The sequence below is a fragment of the Penicillium angulare genome (genome assembly GCF_028827245.1).
Source record: "Penicillium angulare strain IBT 27051 chromosome Unknown utg000007l_segment0_segment0, whole genome shotgun sequence".
Lineage (NCBI taxonomy): Eukaryota > Fungi > Ascomycota > Eurotiomycetes > Eurotiales > Aspergillaceae > Penicillium > Penicillium angulare.
Window position 1 is genome coordinate 742,362 of NW_026623166.1, and position 25,953 is coordinate 768,314.

Consider the following 25,953-nt stretch of genomic DNA (forward strand, 5'->3'; position numbering starts at 1 on the left):
GTTTCTGATGTGATGGTTAGAACAGGGGCCACTTCATGCACTGGATTTTGTAGGTTTGGATCATACCTTCAATGCCTTCAGCGAATGGATCGCGTTGTCTCCATGCCTCTCCCAGGGCTTGGTCCAAGGGAGGAAGTTGGACTTCTCGAGGGGGGATCTGATACGAGCTCAACACCCCATAATCGGGTGTCCAAATAGAATTCCAGGGTGGATGATGGGCCACCGAGTCAGAGGGTTGTTGGGTGTGAGTAGTACCCCATCCGCCAACAGACGGAGATACTTCTGACACAGAGAGTTCCTGCGCAGAATGACCATGACATGGACGATCTTCGAAGTCCCCTGCAACGTAAACAGGTGGGGGGCTTTGAATCCGGTTTGTTGCTTGATAGTCGAACTGGTCATATGGCGTGTTCTGCTGATTCACAACGGCATTTAGTCCCTTCCTATTCCCGGGAGGTGGGCGTTTCCGCTGGTGAGAGTGAGGATTCATATTTTTTAACGCGCAAATGTGGGTTATATCGTGAGACAACCAAACGGACGCGTTGGAGAGAGGAAGAATAGTAGTTTGGAAGGGTATGAGAGAAGGAGTTGTGGAAGTGAGGGAACGAGAGAAGATTCAACGCGAGAAAATACTAAATTGCACTCACTTTTCGACGGGCTTCTATTCACTCGTGATCTGGTGACCCTTCTAGTTCTAGATCGGGCTATAGGGCTATTTATCATACAGTTAGTATAGTTAGTATCGATGGCTATCTCTATGGGAACATCAATTGTCGTCTATGTGAGTCTTATATGTTAAGGTAGTAGTCTGAAACGCTATCTATTTGCTATAGAAATATATCAGCCTATTATACCCATCTTAGATATTGGAATCAATCCAGATATAGTAGTCTCAGTACTAGAGAGTATTGGCCGGGTGATGCCAACAAGGCCTATTACTATAGGAAAGGATGAGGGTCACTATTTTTCAAAGAACCCGAAACGGGACACACAGGAAGCAGAATAGGCAACAAGCCACGTGAACTAGTTCATGGCGTGAATAACTAACAACGGCGATACAATACAATACCCATTCACTATTAGTGAATATCAATCTCGATTCGCCACGACTAGTAAAGGGGTTTTCTCGTAGGCGCATCTACTTGAAACTCAGTTGGTGTTGTTCGGATCGGTTCACTAAAGACCAGTCAGCTTGGTGCATATGCTTGTTTGATAGAAGATATCCATATAAAACCCAGTATATTTAGTATTATGTACCTCTCTAATTCCCTGCAGTGAAATTAGTTTGTATAGGTAGGGTGTAGTCACATACACCAGGCGGTATTGTGTTAACATATCAAAACCAATTCTACCTCTAGGGCCCGAAACAAAGTCTGATCGCAACAACGAATTTCATCGAGCACAATATAAAAGAGTCACCATTCTTTTCTGAACTGCTGGAGAGAAGACAAGTTGTACAACTTGAAAGGGGAACCACTAGCCTTTGTTGATGTTGTTTACTTCACCGTATGTATGCCAGTGCTGCTGTATGTGTTATCCATGTGGAAGGCTGCATTATGCTATCCATGAAAAAATGTTAGCGTCATTTTAACCACAACGACAAGATTTATAGGATACATCCCGGAATACTCACTTTTTTCCTTTCCCCGTTACTAGAGAGAAGTCAGATTGCACAAAAGCGAGTCACCAGCTGTTTCTGACCCTTTATCTTTTGTAACGCCGCTCTTGCCACACCAAATATGCACACAGTACGCTGCACGGGCGAGGATTATGAAGGTTCCTAGCACCCTTCTACTCACAATGAAACTTAATCGGAGAAATATTGAAAGACTCGTGTGAGATTCTTTCTTCTCCGTCGCATGGGAGAGAGCAGGCTACACAAAGGTAAGCTGCCAGCTGTCTCTGACGCTTCATCCCCGGTGCTACTACATATGCCATTCACATGGCAAGGTGCACGATATTCTCTGCATGGACACACTAGCAAACGTTGTCTTCCAGTCTCAAATGCTTATGAGGACGTGGGCAGATGGAGAAATTGAGGGGCAGTGATAGGGAAGAAGGAAAGAAAGGATCGCGAGAGGTTTCAAGCGGCAAGCTGGATTATCGACCTGAATTCTTAGCACCTGAATTTTCAGCGTGAAGCCGTGGGTATAAATCAGTCGGTTATAGATGATTGCCTCTATCATGTCGTTGATGATACCGTCAAGATAGCAAACAACAAACTTTGAAGTCAAACGAACGATCAGCCTCTAAGCAGGCTAGGGATGACCCGGATATGCGACTAAGCGGGTCCCTTGGCGATGTGATACGCTCTCGCTCTTACAGAACGACGGGGGGTATATGCAATTTGCCGCAAGCTCATGGGGAATTAATTCAATCTGCTTGATCGACTTGATCTCCCAATGTTGAGGCATTGGTTCTGTACCTCACGGTTTGGCCATCTCAAGACCCCAACTCCTGAACACGATATGATACGCCAAAGTGTTGAAAATCAAATATCTGCAATCCCCCGATGGGCGCTCCCCATTGAGAGTCTCTATCCGCCGACTGATCATCATGATACTCCAATCCCAACCGGATTTAGGGACCGGACAGTACAAAGAGAAGTCCAGCTTCAACATGGAGGCTTGGGGTAGGTCTGGGTGCCAAGGGAATTTGCGTCGCTGACCCGCTTATATCAACGAATCATACAAGTCAACTCCAACGAGGTCCGCTTCAATCTCCGCTTCAATCTTAGGGCCCGAGCACCTTATTTCCATGTTCTCCAACTATACGGAGTTAGCACCAGACAGACAAGCCGACATGGAAACCGACTCCAAGGAGAGAGGTAGAAAGAGTCAAGAAGATCGGGATGTTTTACGCCATCACCAACACCTTTTTCCAGCTTAAATTTGACAAAATTCGATTCTTTAAACTCCAAATCTACACACATCATTCAAATTTATCCGACCACTGAGACTCAACGATGTCTACCTATACCAAAGCCAACCGTCCCTTAATCTGGCTCATCACCGGTTGTTCCTCCGGGCTAGGTCTTGAGCTTACCCGTATTGCTCAAGCCAACGGAGACAAAGTGATCGCCACTTCGCGCAATCCCGCCCGAACACCCAATTTAGTCGACGAAGTCCAGAAACATGGCGGAGAATGGCATGCACTGGACGTGGACGACCCAAGCGCTCCGGGCGCACTGCTTCAAACCCTTGCGAAGTCCGGAAGCTCTATCGATATACTAGTCAATAACGCGGGGGTGATTCATTTTGGCTTGCTGGAGCAATTCACGGACGAGGGGCTGCGCGGTCAAATGGAGACGCTGTACTTTGGCCCGCAGCGACTTATTCGCGCTGTGCTACCGGGAATGAGAGAGCGAAGATTTGGAGTTATCGTGAACATTAGTTCTGGGGCTGCCTTGGATGGTAATGGTAGTATGGGCGCTTATGCTGCGGCGAAGGCGGCCCTTGATGGTAAGATTTCAGAGTTCATTACTTTTCATGATAGTTACGCTAACATTACTGTGCTCTATAGCTTCTACTCGTGTTCTGGCGAAGGAGGTCTCCTCCTTCAATATCCGTCCTTTGACAGTGTGGCTGGGGACTCTCAATACGAATATCGGAAACGTTTCTCCAGTTTTGCCGGGTCCGGTCCCTGATGATTATCGGGGGTCAGCTGCGGAGCAGATGATGGAGGCAATCAGAGGCAGAAAATTTGCGGGCAATGGGCATAAGGGAAAGGCTGCAAAGGCCATTTACGAGGTTGTTGTTGGCGAAGGGGCCGGTGCTGGACGCGAGGAAGAGCGATTTCTTCCTTTGGGGGCTGATATGGTCTCTCGAATAGGTCTAATTCGTGACCAGTCTGACCATGCTTTGCAAGTATTTGGGGAGATCTCTAACGGTATTGCTATGGAGAGGAGATAGATAAGTAGATAGGGAGAGAAGCTGAGAGTAGTGGAACATTCTGAAGGTTTTTTATAGACGGAGATACTGATCTATGCTTGCATTGGGTAGCCAGAGTAAATCCAAGATAGACAACATGATCAGCCACCCATAGCCTTAGTGGTAGAAAAGTAAAAGCAAAACCTCCAATCCATGATATCCATGGGTATTCCGTCCACCGAAGAAAAGAGATGTTGAAACGATCGACCTGCGGTATATCCCAGCCGCTTCACATTGCTCACGGATGCTTTACAACACCACCCAGCACCCCGAGACGTACCCATACAAACGCCACACATAAAAAAAGAGAGAGAAAAGAGACAAGTCATAAGGGAATCAAACGATCGCTAATACATCACGCGCAAAATAATCAGGTTGAGTTGCACTCATGGATGAGTAGAATGGTAGAAAGAGAAGAAACACGAGAAAGCAGGGTGGAGTAATCAACGGTTCCGATCAGCACGTGCTTGGTGCCAGATCGTATCACCGCTAAGGGCAGAGAGGCTGAGCGAAGCTAAATTTCTCCAGCTTGACTGACGTGCGGGTGCAGAGGTTGAGCGACCATCAAGAGGGCCGGGGTGATTCTCAATATCAGAAGAATCATCGTTGATGCCTGCAATGAGAAGAGGTGCAGACGATGCATCTTCTGAAGACGCTACTTCTGTATTGCCAAGGGCATCACTTTGTTCATTCTGGTTATAATTATCCTCGCCCTGCGAATGTGCCATCGAGCGAACGACGTCGCCCTTGCATATAGGGCAGGTTCGTCGACGAGTAGTAAGCCATGGAGTGCTGATGTCATTAGTTCATACGTTCAAGTGCTAGTCAACGGTTGACAATTCAACTTACATGCATTCTGCGTGGAATTCATGACCACACGGTAAACTCATCACTCGACTCTGCCCATCAATGTACTCTTCAAGGCAGACAACGCACTCGACTTGTCTTCCAGTATACTTGCTTCGCCATAAAGTTGAGCCTGACTGTATATTTGTGTGCTTCTCTTCCGGTATTGCGCCAGCAATGGTTTGAGAACGCGAGCAGGATAGTCTAGATGTGCTAGGTCGACGTTCACTGTTAAGGAGGGGAGATGTCGGCAGGGCCGCCCCGGGGCTGCAAGGTCGGGGAGAGCTGGAGGATGAAGAACTAGCCGAGATTGTGTGGTAGGTTCGAACGGGAAGACGTTCTACAACGGACTTCGGAGCGCGCCAGCGGCGTCGACGCATGCGGGATCGGAGCAGCAACAAGGCATACACCACTGTCAGAGTCAACAACGGGCTGATCACAAGAACCAGAAGTGTGTCGAAAAATGGGCTTGTCGACATGCTAGTCGGAGTCAGGGTCACCCAGAGACCTTCATGCTCGGCGAACATGGTCGCCGGACGACTTGAAGGTGCTGCAATAGAATTCTTCTGATTGGTGACAACAGTCTGAACTGAGGGGGAAGTAGAAGGTTCGACATTTGGCTTCGGGTCATCACCCCAACCAAAATGACTAGAGAACCAACTTTTTCCAGATGACTCGGACTTCTGAGTGTTTTTATGAATGTCTTTCTCGGATTCTTTCATTAGCGCATCGTGGGACTTTCCGGTACTCCTGTCAATGCTTTGATATTCTCCACTTCCAGGTGTAATGCTACCCCCTTGCAAAGCATTGGAGGAAATTGCATCCAACTCTGGAGAAAATGTCTTGGATGCATCTTTCCCAGTCGTATAAGTAGTATGTGTGAGTATATCACTGCTTCGTGGGGGCATCAGATCAGGATCTCTCCAGTCCTGAACCCCAATTACAAAACTGTCGGCCTCAAAGCTGTCTGCGACAAGCCCAGGTTTATTACCAACCGGAACATCATTGGATTTGCCCTGATCCCGTGAACCAAATGTTAGCGAGCCTTTGGTTCGCTCTACTTGAGCCTCGGTTATATCCCCGGTCATCCAGTCAATATTACCACTGCTGGGCGGACGCCGGCTATCTTCGATGCTTGAGCCACCAAACTTATTGCATATCCCGAAGATAGATCCCAGAGTACGGAAAAAGCCACCGCCGGACTTCACGGCAGCGGTTGGTCGCTCCTTGCTTGTAGAGGCTTTTGTAAACGAGGGGGTCGAGCTGACCGCCGCAGCAGTGGTCGTGGTCGCCTTTTGAGTATCGGCATTCAACTGACCAGCCAAGTTTGCTGCAAGAGACTTCATTGTCTCATCTAATCCAACACTTGAGGCGGCATGGGCTGGTATCAAAGACGAAAGAAGGTGGGCAGTTGTATGAGAAGTGAACAGGGCAGGGATTGTAACGTTGGACGTGTCGCCTCGGGCGTACATGGTAACCAAGCTCCCACCGCGAGTGTCATCGCCAACAATCAATGCTACAGCTCCTCGGCGTTGAGCCCACTTCACTTTTTCAAGAAATCCGCATCCACCTCGACTCAGCAACGCGACTTTGCCCTGGATCTCGGCAGTTTCTTGTAATGACTGGATGTCTGCATGCATAGACTGTTTGGATTGAACGTAGTCTCCAGTCTTTTGGGATGTTCCAACTTCCGATGCACTGGATTCCGACAAGGGATGGTGAAGATGGTCGTCGGTGCCGTCGCTCGATGAGTGGGAAACTGCAGCATCGCCCTTCTCATTCTGCCGGGTATCTGGTTGTATTGGCGATCGAGAGTTCTGTAACACATTCCCCTCTTTTGCTGTACCACTTCCTGATTTGCCTGTTTTCTGCTCTGTGCCCCTGGGGAGGATTTCGGGCTGATTGTGGCCGCTCCCTTCGCCCCAGCCGGGAATATCAGAGCAACCCAACTCGCCCTCGACACCAACAGCCAACCCCCCTGCACCAAATCCACTTCCCACCCAAAGCTGGCCACTAAGGCTTTTTCCTGGCAGCAGCGGGCCGAAGGCGGCGGGGCGGGCTAAGAAGAAAGTCGAGTTGTCATCGGTTAAGCTGATAATCGCTGAAGGGGGGAAAAGCGAAGTTGGTATATTAAAGGAAAATAGCGCGTGTAATCCGGACGCCGAGCCGCCGAGTGTATCAGGACTGGCTACATTGGATGATGAAAGCGCGGAAAAGAAGGTGACGAAAATGGGAAAGAAGATTAGGCAGAAGAGAACCAGAAGGAGGCGTGGCGGTCGCATCTCCGGCAAATCGTTGAACAGCGGGGATTTGAAAGAAACAAAGAATATAAGTTTGAAGTGAAGGAAAATCTGTATTCGAGGGGTCGAAAGACAATGCTAGGAACCCTGTTGTATGACAGCGCTGACGGATCGGAATCTCTACCAATCCAACCGTTGGCGGCAAGCGAGCAGGCGGCCACTCATCGGGGACAATGAGCAGCACCGCAGATCAAAAAGAACCAAGGATCACAGTTAGTATTCCTAGACAACAATCTCGACGACAAAGAAAGCGAGATTCTCAATAGGGGATGGGAGGAGGCAGTGATGAACGTCGGGCAAGTGGAGAAGGAGAGCGTGACGGCATTATCATGTGGTTGGTTCCTGAGGCATAACAACCGTAGGATCACCTGATCCTTCCACCTGATCGTCCGGGGTCGCGGGGCTTGCGGGTCCGAGTGCCAGCTAATGTTCCTCCTATCAATTGATGTATACTATCCCGTCCTCCCCACCTAAAACTGCCCATGCCTTCGAGTATAAACATAGTGACATTCTAGTCCACTCCCAACTTCTTAACATGTACCCACCCAAGTTGAGTAGATTTTGGGAAGAAACAATCATAAATTCTATACATAATTTTCTCCCTTACTAAATACTGGAAATTCTACCCTGAAATATGACATAATAAGCTTCGCTACATCTAGAGTCTTACATAGTATGATCTAGTTTGAACTCGTGTCAGTAAATCTATGTATGGAGTACCAGGGGCCTTAGCAGGTGGCGTTCTGCAAGCAATGGAGGACATTGATGACTAGAGTAGTCAGAGAGACCCCGGCTTCAAGTTCGTTTGAAATAAAAGTATCCCATTCTTTAGAGGGTTCACACTACCAACTCATCTCTGCAAACTGCATATAAGGTTGAGCTATTGATACGCCAACAAGACCTTTAATATATTTTATCTCACTCCGACCGTGGTATATGTACTATACCTTTAGAAGCCGCATGCGCTTTTCTGTTGCAAGTGGCGATATTATCCTTCGCTATCCGGAGCATGTATAAGTGGGGCCCAATGACATTGATGAATGCTTCGATTTAGTCCCTTGGTACACACAACTCCGCCTTTCTTCCCCATGCCAATGGCACGTCATGACAATCCATGTGGAAGAGAATGAGATCTTAGTTTCCTTTCGTTGGTTCATGGCCGGGTTGTTCACCTTATCTAATGTCGTCATTGATTACTGGAAGCAGCGAAGCAATTAACACGAAGGCCCGTAGGCTTCCAAAGTATAAATCCCCCCAGGTTTTCCAAAAGATATTTCTCTTGCCTAACATTTCTTCAACAAATTCTAGGTTAAAAGTACCTCATTCTGATCGATCTCACAATGTCGAACTTGATGCACAAGGTCAAAGATGCCATTACTGGTCATCATGAGTCTGGAAACAAAGGATCAACTCAGGAATCCTCGAATGCCACGAGCAGGATGGATGGTAGGCTATCATTCTCGTTCCATTTCTCTTCTCTGGATTTTTTGCACGCATCTAGCTACTTACACATATCACAGAGGCTCGCGACACATACAATTCCAGTGACAATACGGGCATGAACAAGAGCTCGAATGCCCAGGTTCACGATGCTGGTCACGACAAATCGAAGCTCATGGACACTGAACCCTACAAAGGTAAGGCTCCACTGGTCATCACACAAAATATCAGCCCTGAAGTCTAAGCGTCTTCCTATTTCAAAAGCAACACTGACACATCACTATTGCAGACGCCAGAGATACCTATGATTCGTCTAATATGGGGACCGTTAATTACGGATCCACTGGCTATGGTGCCAACAAGATGGACAGTTAGTAAATTGAAAATCCTCAAAGTTCAATGGAACTAACATTCACAAGACACTGCCAATGCGTACGGATCTTCCAATCTGGGTAATGACACTTTCAATTCTGCGAACACCGGAATGTCAACCAACAAGACCCAAGGCTATGACAACAGCCACTCAACCTCAAAGCCGATTGTCTCTGATGCCTACGGAGCAAAGAATTTGAACTCTGAGCCTACCCACGGAGCTCTTGGGGATTCAAGCAATTACAAGCAGTCCAATGTTGGCTCTAGGAACTACGGTGCTAATACCCATAGTGGAAACTATGGTGCCAGCACTGCAGCTGATTCATATGGAACAACTTCCGGGGGCTATGGCTCAGGCAACCTGAACACCAGCGGCCGAGAGACACAGGCTACCAAGCAGATGGACAAGGGAATGGGTAAGATAGCATTTATTGTCCGGCCCCTGTTAGTATTTCGTGCTAATATTCTCTTTAAACAGGTAATCGAGGAGCATACGGTGACTCCATGGATCAATCCAAAAAATACACTTCCGACTACGGCTCGATGGGTGATGTCCAACCTGGTGGCACACATGACTACAACACCCGCGCAAATAACACGGGCTCCAATATGGCCAATCAAATGGAAAATCGGGGAAGTTCTGAGCTAAACCAGCAAACTGGACAGCAAGGCTTTGGCGGTGCTGCAGCGGGTGGTAGTAGTTACAACTCAACTAGTTCTGGAAGAAGACGAAGCTCTGGACCTCACAATTCGAATCTTCTGAACAAGCTTGACCCCAGAGTCCGCAGCTCGGATTACGAGAACAAAGCTATGAGTGATCAGCGAGGCAATTGAGCTGTTAATCTATGCCCTTGGTGCTTTTCAGTTGGTCGCCTTTCTCATGTAGTTTTTTGTCTTATAGTTTGCGAGTTAAAAAATGACATTTGATTTGAGAACTCAACTACTCTCTGTGATCTATCGGCAATTCACCGCTGCCTTACTAGTTCGCTTTCACTATGTATAGTTTACGTAGTAACTACTTCAAACCATTTTGGATAATATGCGGTCAGTGTTGGAAATCAAATCATGAATGCCAAATGAAATAATCCTTCGGTGAGTTACAAAAACAGTCGGGGTCATGAGCATATCCCTGGTAATTCAATCATGTACAGATAAAAAGGGATTAGTTACCTAGACCCCAAAGAAGAAGCTGGTAATAAACAAAACAGAAATTAGGAAAGGCGAAAGACTGTAGGCTAGGCCGATGAGACACAGAGTATGGAGACAGGGATTTAGAGAGATGAAAGGAAAGAGTATCCAACGGGCTTGAAAAGGATCAGGACATCCGTCGTCAAGGATCATAATTGACGCGAACTAAATAAGGCTAAAAACCATAAGACAGAAAGACAAGAGAGAAAGACAAAGAATATGCGACGTATGCAATATCACAAGTGGAGCACCAAACCGAGCTCCCGAGGGAAATCAAGCAGCTAGGTGCTTCGCGGCTGCGGTCCAGGCCCAGAAATACAGGGGAATCATGTCGTCAGAAAAAGGAGTCATGCTGGGATATTCCGGGGCGCCGACTTTTAGAGAACAGACAATCATTAGTGTCAAAAACATGAAGACAAAAGGCAGCCAAAAAATGCAATTATTTGTCCAGCTTTTGCCACCCATTAAGATAGGCCATTATGCCAACCCCAATAAGAACCACGCCAAACATGGACGCATAAGGACTTGAATCGTGCAGAAGGTTGCGCTGGCGCCATTCCGTAGCCATAGCTGCGGCTCTAGAGTCCGCGTTCTGTTTGCTCGAAGAATCTGAATTTATATTCTGCAGAGATTCACCCTTCTTGATAGGGTTCGCGGCGCCATTCTCGGGGGGACGCTTGTCGGTAGCACTGGCTTTTGATTGATCATTGTCCTGGTGTTGAGGCTCTGGCTTAGACTCGGAAGTCGTAGCAGCAGCTTTCTCGGCACGTTCTCGACGGAGTGTTTCGATCATCTCCGCCAGAGAAGAACGCGACTCAACATTCTCCACCTCCGCTTTCTCTGCACGCTCCTTGAACAAGGCCATCTGTTGCCGCATCTCTTCCATTTCTTGTACCATGCTTTCCAAGCGGCGCTCAAGCTTTGTGGTATCCACCTCGACAGAGGACACTGGCTGATCGGCAATGGGATCCGTGGGACCCTCGGGGGTTACAACGACGCCATTGGGTTGTTGGGCATGTTCAGAATCAATATTGGTTTGTTGAGACTTGGCTCCAGCCTCCTCATCAATGTCATCTTCGTCGACAATTGCCTCGTCGTTTTCGGGCGTCGGGATCATTTCCAACTTCTTTATTTTCTCTTCGGCTGACTCGCGCGCGGCTTTTTCCAGGAGATATAGGCTTTCGAGTTCTTTAACACGGGCACCTTGAGTATCGATCTCACGCTTGGCCGATGAAAGTGCCTCTATAAGAGATAAAATCTGGCTCGAGTCTCGCGATACAGGAGAGCTTGTAGCAGCCGGTTTTGTTTTTTCCGTATCGCTGCGCTTCAAAGGCGAGAAAGAGTCTGAACCATTGCGCGGAAGAGCATCTGGTTTCTCGGGAAGAGGTTGTTGAGGAGGAGGGGCAGGAGGATCTGAGAATCTGGAGAAAGAGTCGACACGAGGCATCTTAGGCCGCCCGTTCAATTGACGAGGACCATTGCTATCAAAGGATGTGGGTTTCACGACTTTTTCTTTCTCAGCATAGCCGGGCTTCATTATAGCTGTTAAAAAGTCGTCGGTTTGACGAAGATCTTGAGACTGCTGTTTTGCTTGTTTCAATTCACCCTGAAATCATCATATTAGCAATCCATTGTCGTAATTAGGGATATGGGAAAGGCCACGTACGGTTAATCTCTTGACAACTTGTTCCACAGAGATAGGGGAGTTCCAATAGTTCATCTGCCTTTGCTGATGCATGGCATTAAGCTGAGTACTCGCAGCGCTTTGGGCACTGCGGTTGCTCGCATTACTACCCGATCTTCCTCTAAGATGCGACAAAGGCTGGCTCAGGGGTGATGGCAGTAAACCACCCCCGGAAGCAGGGTCCAGGTCTCCAAAGTTAAGATCAAGGATGTTGGGTGTAGTCCCATATAAACCCGCATGCTCGACTTTGGCCGAGACTTTATGGTGAACAATGGTGTTCTGATCCTCGCTAACTATATCGATTCCCAATTCCAAGGTATCGTTTTCGCGCAGTTCATGGGGCTCGGATTCGCGATTTTCAGGCGATAGTCGCTGGTTATTCACAAAGGTACCGTTGGATGATTTTACATCCCGAATCCAAATCTTGCCAGTCTTATCAGCCCATATCTCGGCGTGTTGCCGAGAGAGAACCTTAGAATCGAAGAAGCCATTTACAGGGGTTGGCACGGTCTTCGCATTCGTCTGGCGACCTATCCGGAGAACCTCTGGATAAAAGGGAACGCTTATCTGTTTCTTTTCAAACGTTCCATTAAGCGGTACAAGGGCCAGAATGGCCGGTGGGTCTGCAGACTGTCCATTAGGTTGCTGGCGAATGCCATTCTGTTGCGGTGATTGAAGCATGTGTTGTGATGGCACTATAGACTGCGGCTGGTGAATTGCAGACATGGTGGAGGTTGCTGTTGGCCCTGCCGAGAATGCAGGGACGGCCTGAGATCGCGCGTTGGTAACGCCCGCGACAGGCTCTGACTTAGAGCTAGGCCAGAGGCTTCGAGTAGGTTTCTTCTTTGATGACCAAGTATTTTCGCCGTTTGAACTTTGGCCAGCATGGGTATCTTGCGAAGTAGTCACAGTATTCGTGGAGGAGGTCGACACCAACGAGGATGAGGAGTTTGAACGCTGAACAGGCTTCCGTTGCATTAACATGCGGGATACTTCGTCGTTTACCGAAGACAGAGTGCCTTGTCCTCCGTTACCAGTGTTGCACCATCCCAAGCGAGACCCCGATTCCACACTAGGAGGAGATGCTACCGCAGTCATGGAGAAGGAGGCCGACGAGTAGGTTCAGCGCGATGAATGCACGGGGCGGAAGTCACGGTCGCAGGTGGTAAGTTGGTGGGAAGATGAGCGGGCTTTGATGACGGTAGAACTTCTAGATTTTCCGGTCACGTATTGAATTTCGAGAGCTCACTTTGAGCACAGTTGCAGGGTAGTTGTTTTTGGTTCGGCCGGCTACTCCAAGTCGGTCGCGTTAGCGCCTCGAGTCAACTCGAACAATTAAACGGCCCTCTCCCAGTCCCTCGTGAGGCGCGGGCTGGCACGCTGGCCAGTGGCAAGCAAATTGGAATGGAAGACTTACCCGTTCTGGATAGTTTCGGAACAGTTTTAACACACTTGCAAAACAGTAGAGTCAGTGCTCCAGGCCAAGGAGGCGTGTGAGGTCTTGCCGAAAAGTGAGCAGCGACCGAGTGTTTCACACCGTCCCAGGACAATGGGGGAAACACAGGACGGATCTGCCGCCTTGCCACGGGCTGAAGGCCACCCTATCAGCAATATAACAAGAAAGAATTCAAAAGGGGATGGCTGGCCATAAGTAACAACAACTCCAGGATCAAGAGGAGTCTCCCAGCGTCTCCTGCTCCCTTCCACGGTTGACGCCCCAGGCATGAACCACGTGACCCACACGTGTGGCCCCGTTGGGGTCACGTGCATAGAGCGGAGAAGAACAAGTGATGCCATCCATCTGAAAAAGCTCCCGAACGTTTATGCCCAGGTTACGTCTTAGGACCTTGCTACAAAGATTTTCACCAATCTGAGGTGTCGGTTTTTTTGTCTATCACGCTCCAAAAATCCCATATTTCTTTTTCCCTCGCCAAAATGCCTGTTGTCGCTGGTCCTTCCGCAGGCCCTTCAACAATCGACAAGAGTAAGTCATTCAAGGCTTCTAGATCCATGCGCCACAACGGGATGAATTTGATATGGAAATGAATAAGTAACTAACTTATGATATAGTGAAAATGGGAGCTTTGATGGGTTCTAGTACGCGACCACGAAACCCTCGCATGTCTATTACCTAGAGCTTGAAACTAACGCAACATCCAATTATCTTAGCTGTCGGTGGCATTATGGGTTTCATTGGTGGTAAGTTAGACTGAGCTCCATATCTCAAGCTGAGTATCACATGGTCAGAGAGCTTACCAGACACAGGAACCGTCGCCATCTTCCAATATGGCGCTGGCCCGAATGGTGTGATGCGAACTCTGGGCAAGTACATGCTGGGTTCAGGCGCGACTTTTGGGTAAGCAGTGCCATTGATGTTTTCCCCTCCCCCTTGCTCCTACCTTCTTGTCCGATTAATGCAAACTGGTTCTTCAAAACATCAACCTAACTTGGGCACTCTTTCACAGTCTTTTCATGTCCATCGGTAGCGTGATCCGTTCTGAGGGACCTCACAACGACCTTTGGCTCCGCGCCCAGGGACCCCCAATGATGCTTCCCCGGCAAAGCCCCCTGCGCCCTGTGCGCCAATAAGCTCGCCGTTCCCGCGCCGGAGATTTCCGAGGGACATGCGATATGATCAGATCGAAGGGGATGCATTTTGTACGATATGAAGAGTATTTGAGCGATTTCGAAGCCCTGGGATGACAGGGTGGTGTTGGAGGCTGGAAGATTGTTGAATGATAATGTCAGGCGGAAAATTCAAACAGTATCCGGCCTGTGATGTAAATATACCGGTCCTGTCTGGGACTGCGAGAGTGGTATCCCTTATGCGTTCAATCGCAGTATTGACCTTGGCACCGTTGGCTCAACAACATTCTACAAATCCAGACTTCTAATCAATGTTCCCACTGTTTCTTTATTAAATCGGTCCCCAGGGGCGAGTCAACAGTACGGACTAGTGTGCATATCCAATGATCTTTGTCGATTGAAACTGATCAGTACTATCCTTGGCGGCTCCCGAGGTCTACTGAAGTTTTATAAAGCCAAATACCTATCAAGGGGAATGTATCCAATAGGCAAACGACTTGAAGCAAGCCTTTAACGAACAGGAGATACCCCAATTGTTAACTACTTCGCCGTACTACATGGCCCACTTCGGGTATTTTCTACCACTGTGATCTACGTGTTTCAAAACTATAGTTTTAGAGTAGTAGTGAGGTTTTATAACCGTTATGAGTCTGAATGGGTATACTTAAAAATAGTTTTTGCCCACTTATTGTTTTTACACAATTGTTCAAGGTTTTGTCTAATAGTTGAACACAAGTTGCTTTTTTATAATAGTTGAAAACCATGTTGAAAACTATATTGGAGATAGACTTCAAGTTAGACAGCTGTGGATGGTAGAAAGCGGTTAGCGTAACGGGTTTCGAAGGAAACTTTAGGCCCGAGGCAGAGATCCTCTCTGTCCTGAATAAGTCCCGAATCGTGTCTGAAGAAGCACGTATCTCACCTGGGCAGACGTCAAAATCACCTGATTTTACTACCAAGCCAAAAAGGTGACCGCGTTTCGAAATACAATCTCCGGTCATTAGCTTGACCCCGATACGCCACTGGTCAGCATAAAGTAGATTGGCCAATCAGAGCTAGTGATGAAGGGGGTATAGCGCTGCTGGCCCACGGCTGCCGACGGCTTAGGCGTTTCAAACAATCGTCTATAATGGTTTGGAGTTCCATTTTTCGCGGCGGTCATAGTGGGATTGTACTGGTGGAGCGTAATTAATGAGCCAAACCAAAGGTTTACTATTTTCAATCTTATGTGGAGGCTTTGAAGTATGAACTTCCCTCATTCACCCAGTTCCAAATTGTTTTCTTATGCAAGACAGTGCTCCTATCCATAGAGAAAATATAGTCACGAAAAGGTTGAGGGAGAATGGTATAATCTTGACGATTGGTCGCCTTCTTCCCCAGATCTTAAGCATATTGAACATGTCTAGGCTAAGCTCAAAGAACAGCGTTATGATCTCGATACGTTCATGACCTGCGCCTAGGATTCAATTGACAAATAGTGGAGCTAAGACTCTACGCGTTTAGGCGAGAATTTATAGAGAGCAAAAATGTTGGATAAAGGCTTTTAAGCAAAGCAGGAAGGGGATGAGAAGGTAAAAAGTTGACTCTGAAAATGATGCATATATGTCGAAGATATGGGGCTTATGAAACTAGAAGCCTATGATATCCACAAAAAGCAAACTATAGGTAAGTCGAGTATATCTTAAATTATTTAAGGACTTTTTTCCAATACTAGTATTGTTGAAAAAGACATTGATGGTCTAGACAGCAAATTCAACCCGACTGGAACTCTATGGCCGTAACAGATTGAGATCCCCCAACTAAATGCAAATTTTAAGTGACAAAGGCTTGTATGCCACCTTGTTGCACACTCGATCTTTCTATGAGTGTTATGGTAGCCTCGATTGTTGATTCAATTGAGATTATAGCATGAGTATAGATTTCTTTCCAAACCGAAGAGTAAATTCTGTAGAGATCTGGAAAGGGTATCTCTGGAACCTTTGACATTTTGTCTGATAAAAGATTAGCTCAACGTTTGGTCACTGCAAGTGTCCATTGCGCACCTATTCGTGTTGTTCCGTCCTCTCTTTTATGGTAAGTCGTGAAAATTATGTGATTTGGAATAGTATCGTGCTTAGCAAGTGTATGCGTGAGGTATTTGACTAGATTAACTCTATTGTGCTCTTCAGAGAAATGACTGGAGATGAGAATGCGGTATCTTGTCTTCATGTATGAGTAAATGAGGGAAAACAAGAGAAGAGTTTACTTACTTTGGCATATTTGCAATGTGAATGTTTTTCGAGAACCACTCAGCAGCTTGCTTAAGATTTAGTGCGTTATATGTACTATCTAAGAATCACTGTGAGGTCCTATCGTCTATCACCTCAAATCTCGTATTCTATGAGAAATTATTGATGCCTTTGCAAACTTTATTGGCATCTAGCTCATATCCGGGATCCTTAAGCTGTAGAAAATTTCCAGCTAACTGAATTGCTAGAGAGCAATTTAGTCGTTGCACTGGACTGCTCAGTATCTTTCTGTTGACAGGGAGTGAGTCTAAAGTCAAGATAAAAGTCAAAGTAGTATTTCTCTTAGCGGCATGCTTCCGAAGGACCTTAGTAGGGCTAGCCTCCTGTGCGATAGAAAATGCGGGTGCTCCGGGTTTGAAAATGCCTGCTTTATGCTAGGCGATATCCTCGATTGCAGGGCCTAGTTGTGCGACGTGGTTCAATCCCAGAGACGTCATCGTAGATACTATGGGCCTTTGTATTACGTTTGTGGCGTTATACTCTCCACTATGATGTATTTTAAATATTGCGGCGTCAACATCCTCTTTGATAAAAGTGTGGAACGCCAGTAAAGTAAGTAGCTGTAGATGATGAGACTTCCTTGCGGTTCCCGCGTGTTCTTCCAAATCAGAAGCTGCAAGAGTCTCCCAAACTTCGAAAAAAAATTTTAAATCAATGCACGGAACTTGAATAAGTTTCTTTGGAGAACATCCTGCTTCTTCTGCTCCAGCTCCTCCATGTCCCAACTCACCGAGGCAAATCGACCAGCTAGCCAGTCGCGTCGCTCACGGGCGAGCCAGACCAGCGTGTCAGCAGCCAGCTCCGGCGTATCGGACAGGACGACTTGCCTATCTGGAGGCATGTTCATAGCCAGCTCGGTCTTGACAGCACCCGGGTGGAGCGAGATGGCGATCAACCCCTGCTGGTAGTATTCTTGGTCCATGAATTCGGTGAAGCGGCAGAGAGCGAACTTAGTTGTCTGGTAGGCCGACGCACCGGGAAACATAACATGGGCGCCACCACTGCTAATGTTGATGATCGTCTTCGTCTGCGACTTGAGCAGCAGCGGCACGAAGAAGTGGGCGGCGAGATAGGTGCCTTTGATGTTGACCTCCCAAGTCCGCCACCACTCACTCGGCTGGGACTCGGCGATGGGCTTCCACCCTTCCAGGTAGCCCGCGTTGTTTATCAGGACATCGAGGCTGCCGCTGAGTATGTCTCCCGCGGTCTCTGCAGCCGCTCGCACGGAGTCCTCTGAGGTCACGTCCACCTTCAGAGAGTGCACGAATGGCTGGGGTCGGTTTGCCTTTTTGGCGGCATCGTGGACGGCTATCTCAACGTCGGCCAGGTCCGAACGAGCGGCCAGCAGTATCTTTGAGCAGCCTGCGATGGCGAAGCTGATCGCGGTCGCCTTGCCGATACCCTTGGAGGCGCCCGTGATCAAGACCGACTTGCCCGTCAGGTCGGCTTTGGCTGGATCGATGAACGGATAGGTGTCCTTGCGTGTCGAGACATAGCCAGCCACAGCAGGCCAATTCGTCTCGCGCAGGGAGGGATCTTGGGCCGATGTGGTCATTCTCAAAGGGTACCTGGAGTAGTAGAGCCGGGCAAAAGGATGGGGTGGATGTGGTTGGGGGCTGCCCTTAGAAGCTGCGTTTCCAGCCTACTTATCACTTCTAGGTGTCGCATATCCAGTACGGATAAGGCGTCTCCATAGGTACTCGCTCATGGTCACCACACTCCTCGGCGGAGATTGCATTTTAACTCCGTTGTATACTCTCTTGTCCGTTAACGCCGCGGCGACCAGCGGCCACGTAAGGGGCTAATACTGGTACTACGGCTTGGCAGCTTCCCACTTCTTCTTGCGTTGATCGTATCATAGACCCAATGCGAAAAGGGTGAATCAACAGGGACTAGGCTTATGGCGGGGTATGCTCTTGCCCTTCATCGCGGATCGCACTTCGAACTCAATAGTAACCGACGCTCACTTGTCGCGGTAATAGAACGAAAAACACGCTGAAGAGCTTTTCAACTGCAGACATACTACATCGTGTGGAATAGTATGGGGTCTTCAAGTTGGGCATTTAGCGGCCGTTGCCTGGTGTGGGCAATATTTGACTTGCACTTGAGCGTAGCCCTCTTCGGAAGCGACTCTGGTTCGAAACGTTGGCCATATCAGCCAGACTTTGAATATATGCTCAGAATATGTCTCTGAAAGGGTTGATTAGGGAAGAGAATATGTTTTGAGGGGAAGAAAGGACATGGCGAGGATGCGTAAAAAGAAAGATGGTTGGGGGGGGTTCAAGTTGTGATAAACTTGAATATATATCACCAGGCTGCAGCCACATTCTTCAAATTCCCATACACGGACATGAAATGTGTTTTGACGCGTAATTCTTCGTTTACTTGATATGCTCTCTTTTACCAATTTGTCTAATACCCAAAATTAATGAAAGTTAACACGTAAAACGACTCATGAGGATGTAAACAAATTCACGTTGAGACCTTGGGTTATAAAATACTGAACCCTCAACATAGGGGTTCATTTTAGGCTTAGCTCCCGCAGCAAAAACGGATAGCTGTACACGCCCCGCGAGTATAAACCCGCCCGGGCGATAGGTTCTGTTTCGTTCTACAGCGGCTTTCGGTCTATAGTTTCCATCGATACGGCAAACAAACCATACCCATACAAGTGGACAAAGGCAAATAGCGATTCTATTGCTTATTTGGTTGAGAATCATTGATACCAGAGGATCATGTGTCAGATTCCGACTTGGCCGACTCGGTTCGATCAACCAATTCTCGACATTCCTCGAGTACAACTATCAAATCCTCATCCCGGTCACAAAGCCTGAGAACTGACTCATATTTATCATGGATATCCTCAGCGGTAACAGGGAGCTCCAACAACTTGTCTGCCATTAATTACTTTCCCACTTTCCCAGCCTTCGACTGATTCGGTTGGCAGCAGACTACGCGTTCTTGTCGCAGAGGATGATCCAATAAATGATAAAGTTGTCAAGAAACGTCTCGAAATGGCTGGACATACAGTTTTCTTTACAAGCAATGGCGAAGCATGCGTTGACGCATTTTCATCGCAAAAGAACGTTTTCGATGTGATTTTGATGGACATCCATGTATATTGAACTTGTAATCCCTTCTCTCAGTCTTACCCATCGCTAATGGGTCTTTAGAGGCCAGTTGTTGACGGTATGACTACGAATATACTGATTCGTGAGTTGGAAGTCAAGACAGCAAAGACAAAACTATGGCATTCGCTTCAAACAAACATGTCCCTATATTCGCGGTTTCGGCATCCATTGTGGAGGTGAACAAGCACATATATATCAGTTGCGGGTTTAATGGTTGGTTTATGAAAACGATCAATTTCAAACGGCTCAATGATCTCCTGGAAGGTGTGAGTAACCCGATCATTCGCCTCCAAGTTGTTGTAAATGGCTGCCTCGGTATGCGGAAACTTCGCCCCTGGAATATCAGCCATCATGAATGCTCTAAACTTAGACTGATTATATTTATAGAGTGACTTGTAAGTAACGCGATCTCCAGGGCTATACAAGTGTGTAAGATCAATACAAGATGGGGAGAGGGAAATTCGTCGACGATAGCCTCATTCCTTACGGGACCATAGGCTTTTTTCCGGCGTGGGGATCTTCGAGCTAGAAGTATACCTAGCCCAATTCATCTCAACCTGACGTGAAACATAAATCTATAAACTATACCTAATATATCTACACTTCAACTAATAAAAAGACCTACTCTGGGGAATCAAGCGGTATACCGGCAAAAAAACCTCACCCTAACTAATAGAGGGGCCAGATACTCGATCCCAGCCATACAGAGCCCACAAAAAAGCACAGGTTCCCCTATACATAGTAGTAAGGGTTCCTAATCTCAACCAAGCATCCGGCCGGTACCTACCCACAGCCAGTTGGGCCAAAAGGAAACCGACCTCAACTTGCGGTCTGAGTACAAAGCACAGTGACTCAATGATCTGCATTACCTCTACCAATTGAAAGCTTCTTTCTGTCTTTGATTGACAACGCATCAATGAGACAGAATGAGATTACGGTATTCAACCGACCCAGTGGAACGGAAACAGAACACCCGAACGTCTTTCTGTAAGGAGGTGAAGATCCGATCACGATAGGGTGAAATAAGGTCAAACTTTGGGCAGGATGATCAGTCGAATTTTCGAACACCCCAGACCAGGTGATCGCAACACAAATTCCCGTGGTAGGAAGGGGAAAAGGACGATCATCATAACCGGGTGGATCCAGTGATTTTGCGAGCGGGAGGTTCCCTGGGTCCGGTCAGGCACAAGCCTCTGAGTCGCTCTGAGAGCCCCATTGAGCCAATTCCCCCACTTGCTCAGCCAAGACCGTATTCGAAAAACTGCGCGTGTGTTGGTTCGTGGGGTCAGATCAGTTCACTTCGGTCTGTACCCGAACGAGGCAAATTAAGAGAGGAAAAAGAAAAAAAAAAGATTTTTTTGGAAGCCAATCTCGGCTAGATCAGTGACCAGCCAATCCAGTCGTTACCGTTGAAGCCCTGGAGCAACAAGTCAAAGTGACTGAGGGCAACTCAATGGTAATCCGGTCACTGCGCCCGAGCGAATCATAACTGTCCAGCCGTGAAGAGATCCGTGTTATTCGTTCCTGCATCCATGACGCCAGGGGTCACACTGGGTAATGTTACGGGTAGCGCTGAGCCCTGGAGATTTGGAAGTCTTCTTTCAACCGAATAGCACACGATGCCGAGGGAAAATCGTCATTTCAAATTACAGTGTTTTGTCTCTGAAAACCACCCCCAAACAATCCCCAAACAGTGTGTACGCCGAAAGCCCGTGATTACGGGGGCAATTTTGCTAGTAGGAATCAGGGCCCCCATCTCACTTGCTTATTTCTTCCCTAGTAGGGTTAGACCACCAGGACAATGAGGAAAATGGTCAGGGGCCGGAATTCTTTCGGGGCTCCTTTTTCCATCTAAAATACAGATTCCGTAATAAATCGAATTATTATGTTCTTCCGGTTGTTTCCTTGGAACCACCGGGGCATCAGGCGCTTTCGGCCCACGACGTGTCCACATCCTGAATTCAGGTACCGGCAATTAAGTAATTAAGTGATTTACTACTGAGATCATCACCAATGACCGGGTGACAAGTGAAATTACATTCAATAGCTCCCTATGACGCGGTGTACAATGTTGACATGGCTACCATTCTCCCTCGCATATGTACGCTCGTACCCAAGAGTCCGTGCGGGTTTCTCGATGCAGACCCTGTTCGTGTGCCTGAGCTAGACCCCTTGGCGTCGACGTTAGTTCAAATCTTAGGGTTTCTTTGATTGCGTGGGCTCCATTGGACTCCATAGTTCGATTTTGGTCTGCCCTATTTCGGATAGTCCCAGACTCGCGTGTGAACTGCATCCAATAGGATCGACAGGTTCAGCAGCCTGAAATTGCAAAAAAAAACAATAATAATCAAAATGAGGAAATTAATAAAAGAAGAAGAAAAAAAAACAAAGTGAAAATTCTTTGAAAGCGCCACAGGGCTCTACTGGCCCCCTTCCCCAGGTTCAGAGTGGCCACTACTCGTGGTATTTAGACTGGGCGCATACCGCACCCTGTCATATTCTCTTCTCCCTTTTCCCTTTGTAGGCGCCTTGAAGACTCTTCCTTCCCATTCATTCACCCCAGTCACTCGTTATACACTCCTTTATACTGCCATCTTGCCCAATCTGAGCCGCGCTCTCCCCACGATCTTTACTCTTTCTCCAGTCTTCCAAAGTCTCAAACTACAATCCAATTACTCTGAAACACTTCGCGGCTTCATCTTAAGCCCAAATCTCAAACATCACTCTGATACTCTGATCCCCGGACCAAAGTACCTCATCAACAGAAAGACAAACCTGTCGCAACCACTTTCAAATCCTGAACATTCTACTTGAAAATCATCAATCAGCAAAAATGCAAATCACCGCCTTGCTCACCTGTTTCCTCTGCCTGGCAGCTGCCCAGTTCGCTGTCGCAGACTCGGATACGACAACCTCGTACTCCACCACGACCATCACCAAGACTCTCATGCGAGTCCACTCGGTCACTCCCTCCCCGAGCTCCACCCCCAGCTCAAGCATGATGGTGACCGCAACCTCTACTCCCCTCACCACCTCTGCTTCCAAGACCGCAGCCGCTTCCTCTGCTACCGCCAGCGGTAGCGCCGCCCACATGGGCGCTGGCATGCCCGCGGCTCTGGTCGCTGGATCCTTCGCGATGATTATGGGCGCGGCTCTGTAATCACCTAGGCATCCATCATTGAAAGGTGGACAGATGCGCGACCGAACTCACTGAACGTACATGCAAAAAGTATCATTCTTGTCGCCAACATGGCGCATTAAATATATTCATGCGCATCATTCATTGGACCCATCACGCACTACCCACCTCTATATTCTTCGCCGTTCGTATCCAGCAGAGCCGACGCACATTTTATTTGGGATTTATAATTTCTCTTCTTACTTCGATATACTTTTTTACTTTTTATGCGCCGGTTCGCTGGAGAACCTCGATGAAGATACTACACACATCACATCAGGAAACGGCTTTATGTTTTTCGAATACCCCCCCTTTTTTTATAACGACTTCCTCGTGGACACGATGGACACGATTTGACGCAGTCTTCTTCTCAACACCCTATTGTTCGATTCTATGTTCATATTTGTGTTTGATGTATAGTGTCCAGATCTACGCAAGGGACGTGTTTGTCGCGTCCCAGGGCGGACGCGCGACAGCGCCCGAGCTACAGCTCAAGCTTTCTCAGCACCAAATGAAACCCATTTATTTTTCTCTCATCAAACTTTATCTCAGACCTTGAATGGAAACAGTAGTACATAAAGTACGTACAGTACTTCGTAGATATAGATTTGACGTAATTGAAGATCAGAAGATCACGCCGATCTAACATTCCTGTGGATGTGGATCTGGATATGACAAGCCGTGGCCTCCGGGGTCGACTGATAAACTCGGCCGTGCGCTCACGCGTGGCATCTGATTCGGGCTTGCAATCGATCTTATCTATAATGACGAATAAACCCCAAAATCAATTCAATTTCATCTTCCCCTTTTCATCTGATCTAATTAATACTTTTCTCTTTCCTATCGCTTTTCGCCGAAATTACTCTAGTTCTCGATCAGTAAAGCTCAGTATATAGCTTTTCACTCTCCGCGCGCGTTGTTGACCATCGCAAGCTCGCGGGGCTCCACAACGCGTCGCATCTCCAACCCACCAAACCACAATCCCAACTTCAATTCAATCCATCCTAATTCCCCAGGCCTCAAAAGTACATGGAATGATCTAGCGATCTCCTTTATAATTCCACCAGAAATGGACTCCGAGGTCCCCCTCCCTCCACCCCGGCGCATTCGACACAGATCACCACGCGGAGTCGCAAGCGCAAACACAGACCCCTCAACACAAACACAACCATCCACATCAACATCAGTCGCCTCATCATTCCGTAAAACGCGCCGCTTCTCCCGTTTCGACGACCGATCCAGTCAACCATCCAGTGACCCAGCCCTATTCTCAAGCGACGATATCCCCGCGTCAGGACTAGAGAACTACCATGCTGGCGTGACGACGGGCGGAGGACGAAAGCGGCGGTATCGCGGAACCTGGTGGGGAGAGCAGGTGGTTGATCCGAAGAGGAAGAGGGCTGATTTTAAAGAGAAGAGGAATGTGGATAGTGGTGTTTGGATGGGGAGTGATGAGTCTGGCGCTGAGTCGCTTTTGCCTTCTGAGGATTCGCCGTGGGGGGAGGATTTGTTGAAGACTGTTTTGGATCCCAAGGGGGTGGGGAAGATTGGTTTTGGACCTGGTGGGATTGGGATTGGGAGTGAAAGTGGGACTTCATTGTCTTCTGCTTCTGCTTCTGTTAGTGCGACGGGCTCATCGGTTCTACCGTTGCCGATTTTGAAGGGACTGAATGAGTTGGAGGAGCATCGTTTCGCCAGGTCTGTTGTTAATGATTGTTTGGAGAAGGGAGAGGATGTTGTTGACCTTGGGTATGTTTTCTTTTGTTTTCATTGAAAGGTGGGCCCGGTTTTGATCTGAACTAATGCCATCCAGAAACTTCAATATACGAAATATCCCATCTGGGTTACTTCAGCCACTACAACACCTAACCAAGCTTCCATCCCTGAGAGAGGCCCCATTAACTGAAAACGCATATACATCTCTCCAACCTTTTCTGAGTATATATCTCTCTGGAAACTCTCTAATCCAACTGCACCGCGAACTCTTCGAGTTAAACGCTCTAAAGGTTCTCAGCGTGCGAAACAACAAGCTCCACGAGATCCCATCCACAATCAAAAAATTGACATCACTCGAAGTCCTAAATGTATCGGTCAATCGTCTAGTTTCTTTACCCTGGGAACTTCTTTCTCTTCTTGACAAAGGCGACTTGAAGCACCTTACCGCGCGCCCGAACCCATTTCCATACCTCGATGAAACCTGCGACGTTGCAAAATGGTACTGGGCATTGAGAGAGAGAGAAGACAAATATGATGAATATGACTCCGAGCCTGATTGTGACCTTGTGCCGTTCTTCAACGCACCTCGATTCACCGAATATAACGATTCATCTGATCCTCCTCCAAATGCCTGGACAGCCATCCACGTCGCTACAAGTCCAACAAAACGACTAGACATGGAAGGCAAGGCAGTTGAAGAGCCATTACTCCCCAGTATACAATCACAACGGAACACAAACGCTCCGTCCCTACGTGAAGTTGCCCTCCGAGCTGTCTGCAAACTACCAGACCTCGACCACCTCACCGAGGAAGAGCTAGCAGATTTTCCCGCCTTAGTGATCCCGCTAATGCAGCAAGTGAAGAAGATCCGTGCAGCGGGTGGACAATCATGTTCAGTTTGTGAAAAAGAGTATATAATTCCTCGGACAGAGTGGTTGGAATGGTGGGATATTATCCCCCACGAGAATGGAATGAAGCGTCCGCGGTCTTCGGGGGAGACTCTTCGTCCTTTACCCTTTAAGCGATTTGGGTGTAGCTGGGTCTGTGTGCCTGAACTTGAACTTGATTGAGCGGAGTTGTAAATTAATTTTATTCTTCTGTTTATGTTGTTGGTTTTGGATGTATCTATCTTGTCTGTATGTATTAGATTTGGTATGTTTATATGTATTGAGGGTATATTGTTATGGTTATAGAATGGGTTTCCACATGTCTTCTTACTTGTCTTTCTATCTATGAAGATCATACATTACAGATAGACAGTATAGCGGTGTACTAGACGGGCAAGGCTAATATGG

General features: G+C 47.6%; 10 protein-coding genes across 10 annotated transcripts; 6 read left to right on the forward strand and 4 right to left on the reverse strand.

The window, feature by feature from the left end:
* Positions 1-16: 16 nt before the first annotated feature.
* Positions 17-490, reverse strand: N7478_009540 (uncharacterized protein; the record flags this gene model as incomplete). Its single annotated transcript, XM_056925754.1, has 1 exon — positions 17-490. One exon carries the CDS (start codon positions 488-490, stop codon positions 17-19), a length of 474 nt encoding a protein of 157 aa, XP_056775124.1.
* Positions 491-2,965: 2,475 nt separating this feature from the next.
* N7478_009541 (uncharacterized protein) lies at positions 2,966-3,911 on the forward strand (the record flags this gene model as incomplete). Its single annotated transcript, XM_056925755.1, has 2 exons — positions 2,966-3,461; positions 3,523-3,911. The coding sequence occupies 2 exons, from the start codon at positions 2,966-2,968 to the stop codon at positions 3,909-3,911; spliced, it is 885 nt and encodes a 294-aa protein (XP_056775125.1).
* A 461-nt stretch (positions 3,912-4,372) lies between these two features.
* Positions 4,373-7,057, reverse strand: N7478_009542 (PA and RING finger domain protein; the record flags this gene model as incomplete). The annotated part of the gene is made up of 2 exons (XM_056925756.1): positions 4,373-4,721; positions 4,779-7,057. 2 exons carry the CDS (start codon positions 7,055-7,057, stop codon positions 4,373-4,375), a joined length of 2,628 nt encoding a protein of 875 aa, XP_056775126.1.
* A 1,358-nt stretch (positions 7,058-8,415) lies between these two features.
* N7478_009543 (uncharacterized protein) lies at positions 8,416-9,721 on the forward strand (the record flags this gene model as incomplete). Its single annotated transcript, XM_056925757.1, has 5 exons — positions 8,416-8,521; positions 8,596-8,712; positions 8,805-8,885; positions 8,935-9,303; positions 9,366-9,721. 5 exons carry the CDS (start codon positions 8,416-8,418, stop codon positions 9,719-9,721), a joined length of 1,029 nt encoding a protein of 342 aa, XP_056775127.1.
* Positions 9,722-10,514: 793 nt separating this feature from the next.
* N7478_009544 (uncharacterized protein) lies at positions 10,515-12,857 on the reverse strand (the record flags this gene model as incomplete). The annotated part of the gene is made up of 2 exons (XM_056925758.1): positions 10,515-11,681; positions 11,742-12,857. 2 exons carry the CDS (start codon positions 12,855-12,857, stop codon positions 10,515-10,517), a joined length of 2,283 nt encoding a protein of 760 aa, XP_056775128.1.
* Positions 12,858-13,694: 837 nt separating this feature from the next.
* Positions 13,695-14,348, forward strand: N7478_009545 (MGR2/ROMO1 family protein; the record flags this gene model as incomplete). The annotated part of the gene is made up of 5 exons (XM_056925759.1): positions 13,695-13,743; positions 13,830-13,856; positions 13,929-13,958; positions 14,007-14,115; positions 14,225-14,348. 5 exons carry the CDS (start codon positions 13,695-13,697, stop codon positions 14,346-14,348), a joined length of 339 nt encoding a protein of 112 aa, XP_056775129.1.
* A 2,931-nt stretch (positions 14,349-17,279) lies between these two features.
* N7478_009546 (SDR family oxidoreductase) lies at positions 17,280-18,188 on the reverse strand (the record flags this gene model as incomplete). Its single annotated transcript, XM_056925760.1, has 1 exon — positions 17,280-18,188. The coding sequence occupies one exon, from the start codon at positions 18,186-18,188 to the stop codon at positions 17,280-17,282; it is 909 nt and encodes a 302-aa protein (XP_056775130.1).
* A 1,298-nt stretch (positions 18,189-19,486) lies between these two features.
* On the forward strand, positions 19,487-19,758 carry N7478_009547 (uncharacterized protein; the record flags this gene model as incomplete). Its single annotated transcript, XM_056925761.1, has 2 exons — positions 19,487-19,525; positions 19,558-19,758. The coding sequence occupies 2 exons, from the start codon at positions 19,487-19,489 to the stop codon at positions 19,756-19,758; spliced, it is 240 nt and encodes a 79-aa protein (XP_056775131.1).
* Positions 19,759-22,597: 2,839 nt separating this feature from the next.
* Positions 22,598-22,924, forward strand: N7478_009548 (uncharacterized protein; the record flags this gene model as incomplete). Its single annotated transcript, XM_056925762.1, has 1 exon — positions 22,598-22,924. The coding sequence occupies one exon, from the start codon at positions 22,598-22,600 to the stop codon at positions 22,922-22,924; it is 327 nt and encodes a 108-aa protein (XP_056775132.1).
* A 1,087-nt stretch (positions 22,925-24,011) lies between these two features.
* Positions 24,012-25,728, forward strand: N7478_009549 (leucine-rich repeat domain-containing protein; the record flags this gene model as incomplete). Its single annotated transcript, XM_056925763.1, has 2 exons — positions 24,012-24,691; positions 24,756-25,728. 2 exons carry the CDS (start codon positions 24,012-24,014, stop codon positions 25,726-25,728), a joined length of 1,653 nt encoding a protein of 550 aa, XP_056775133.1.
* Between the last annotated feature and the right edge of the window lie 225 nt (positions 25,729-25,953).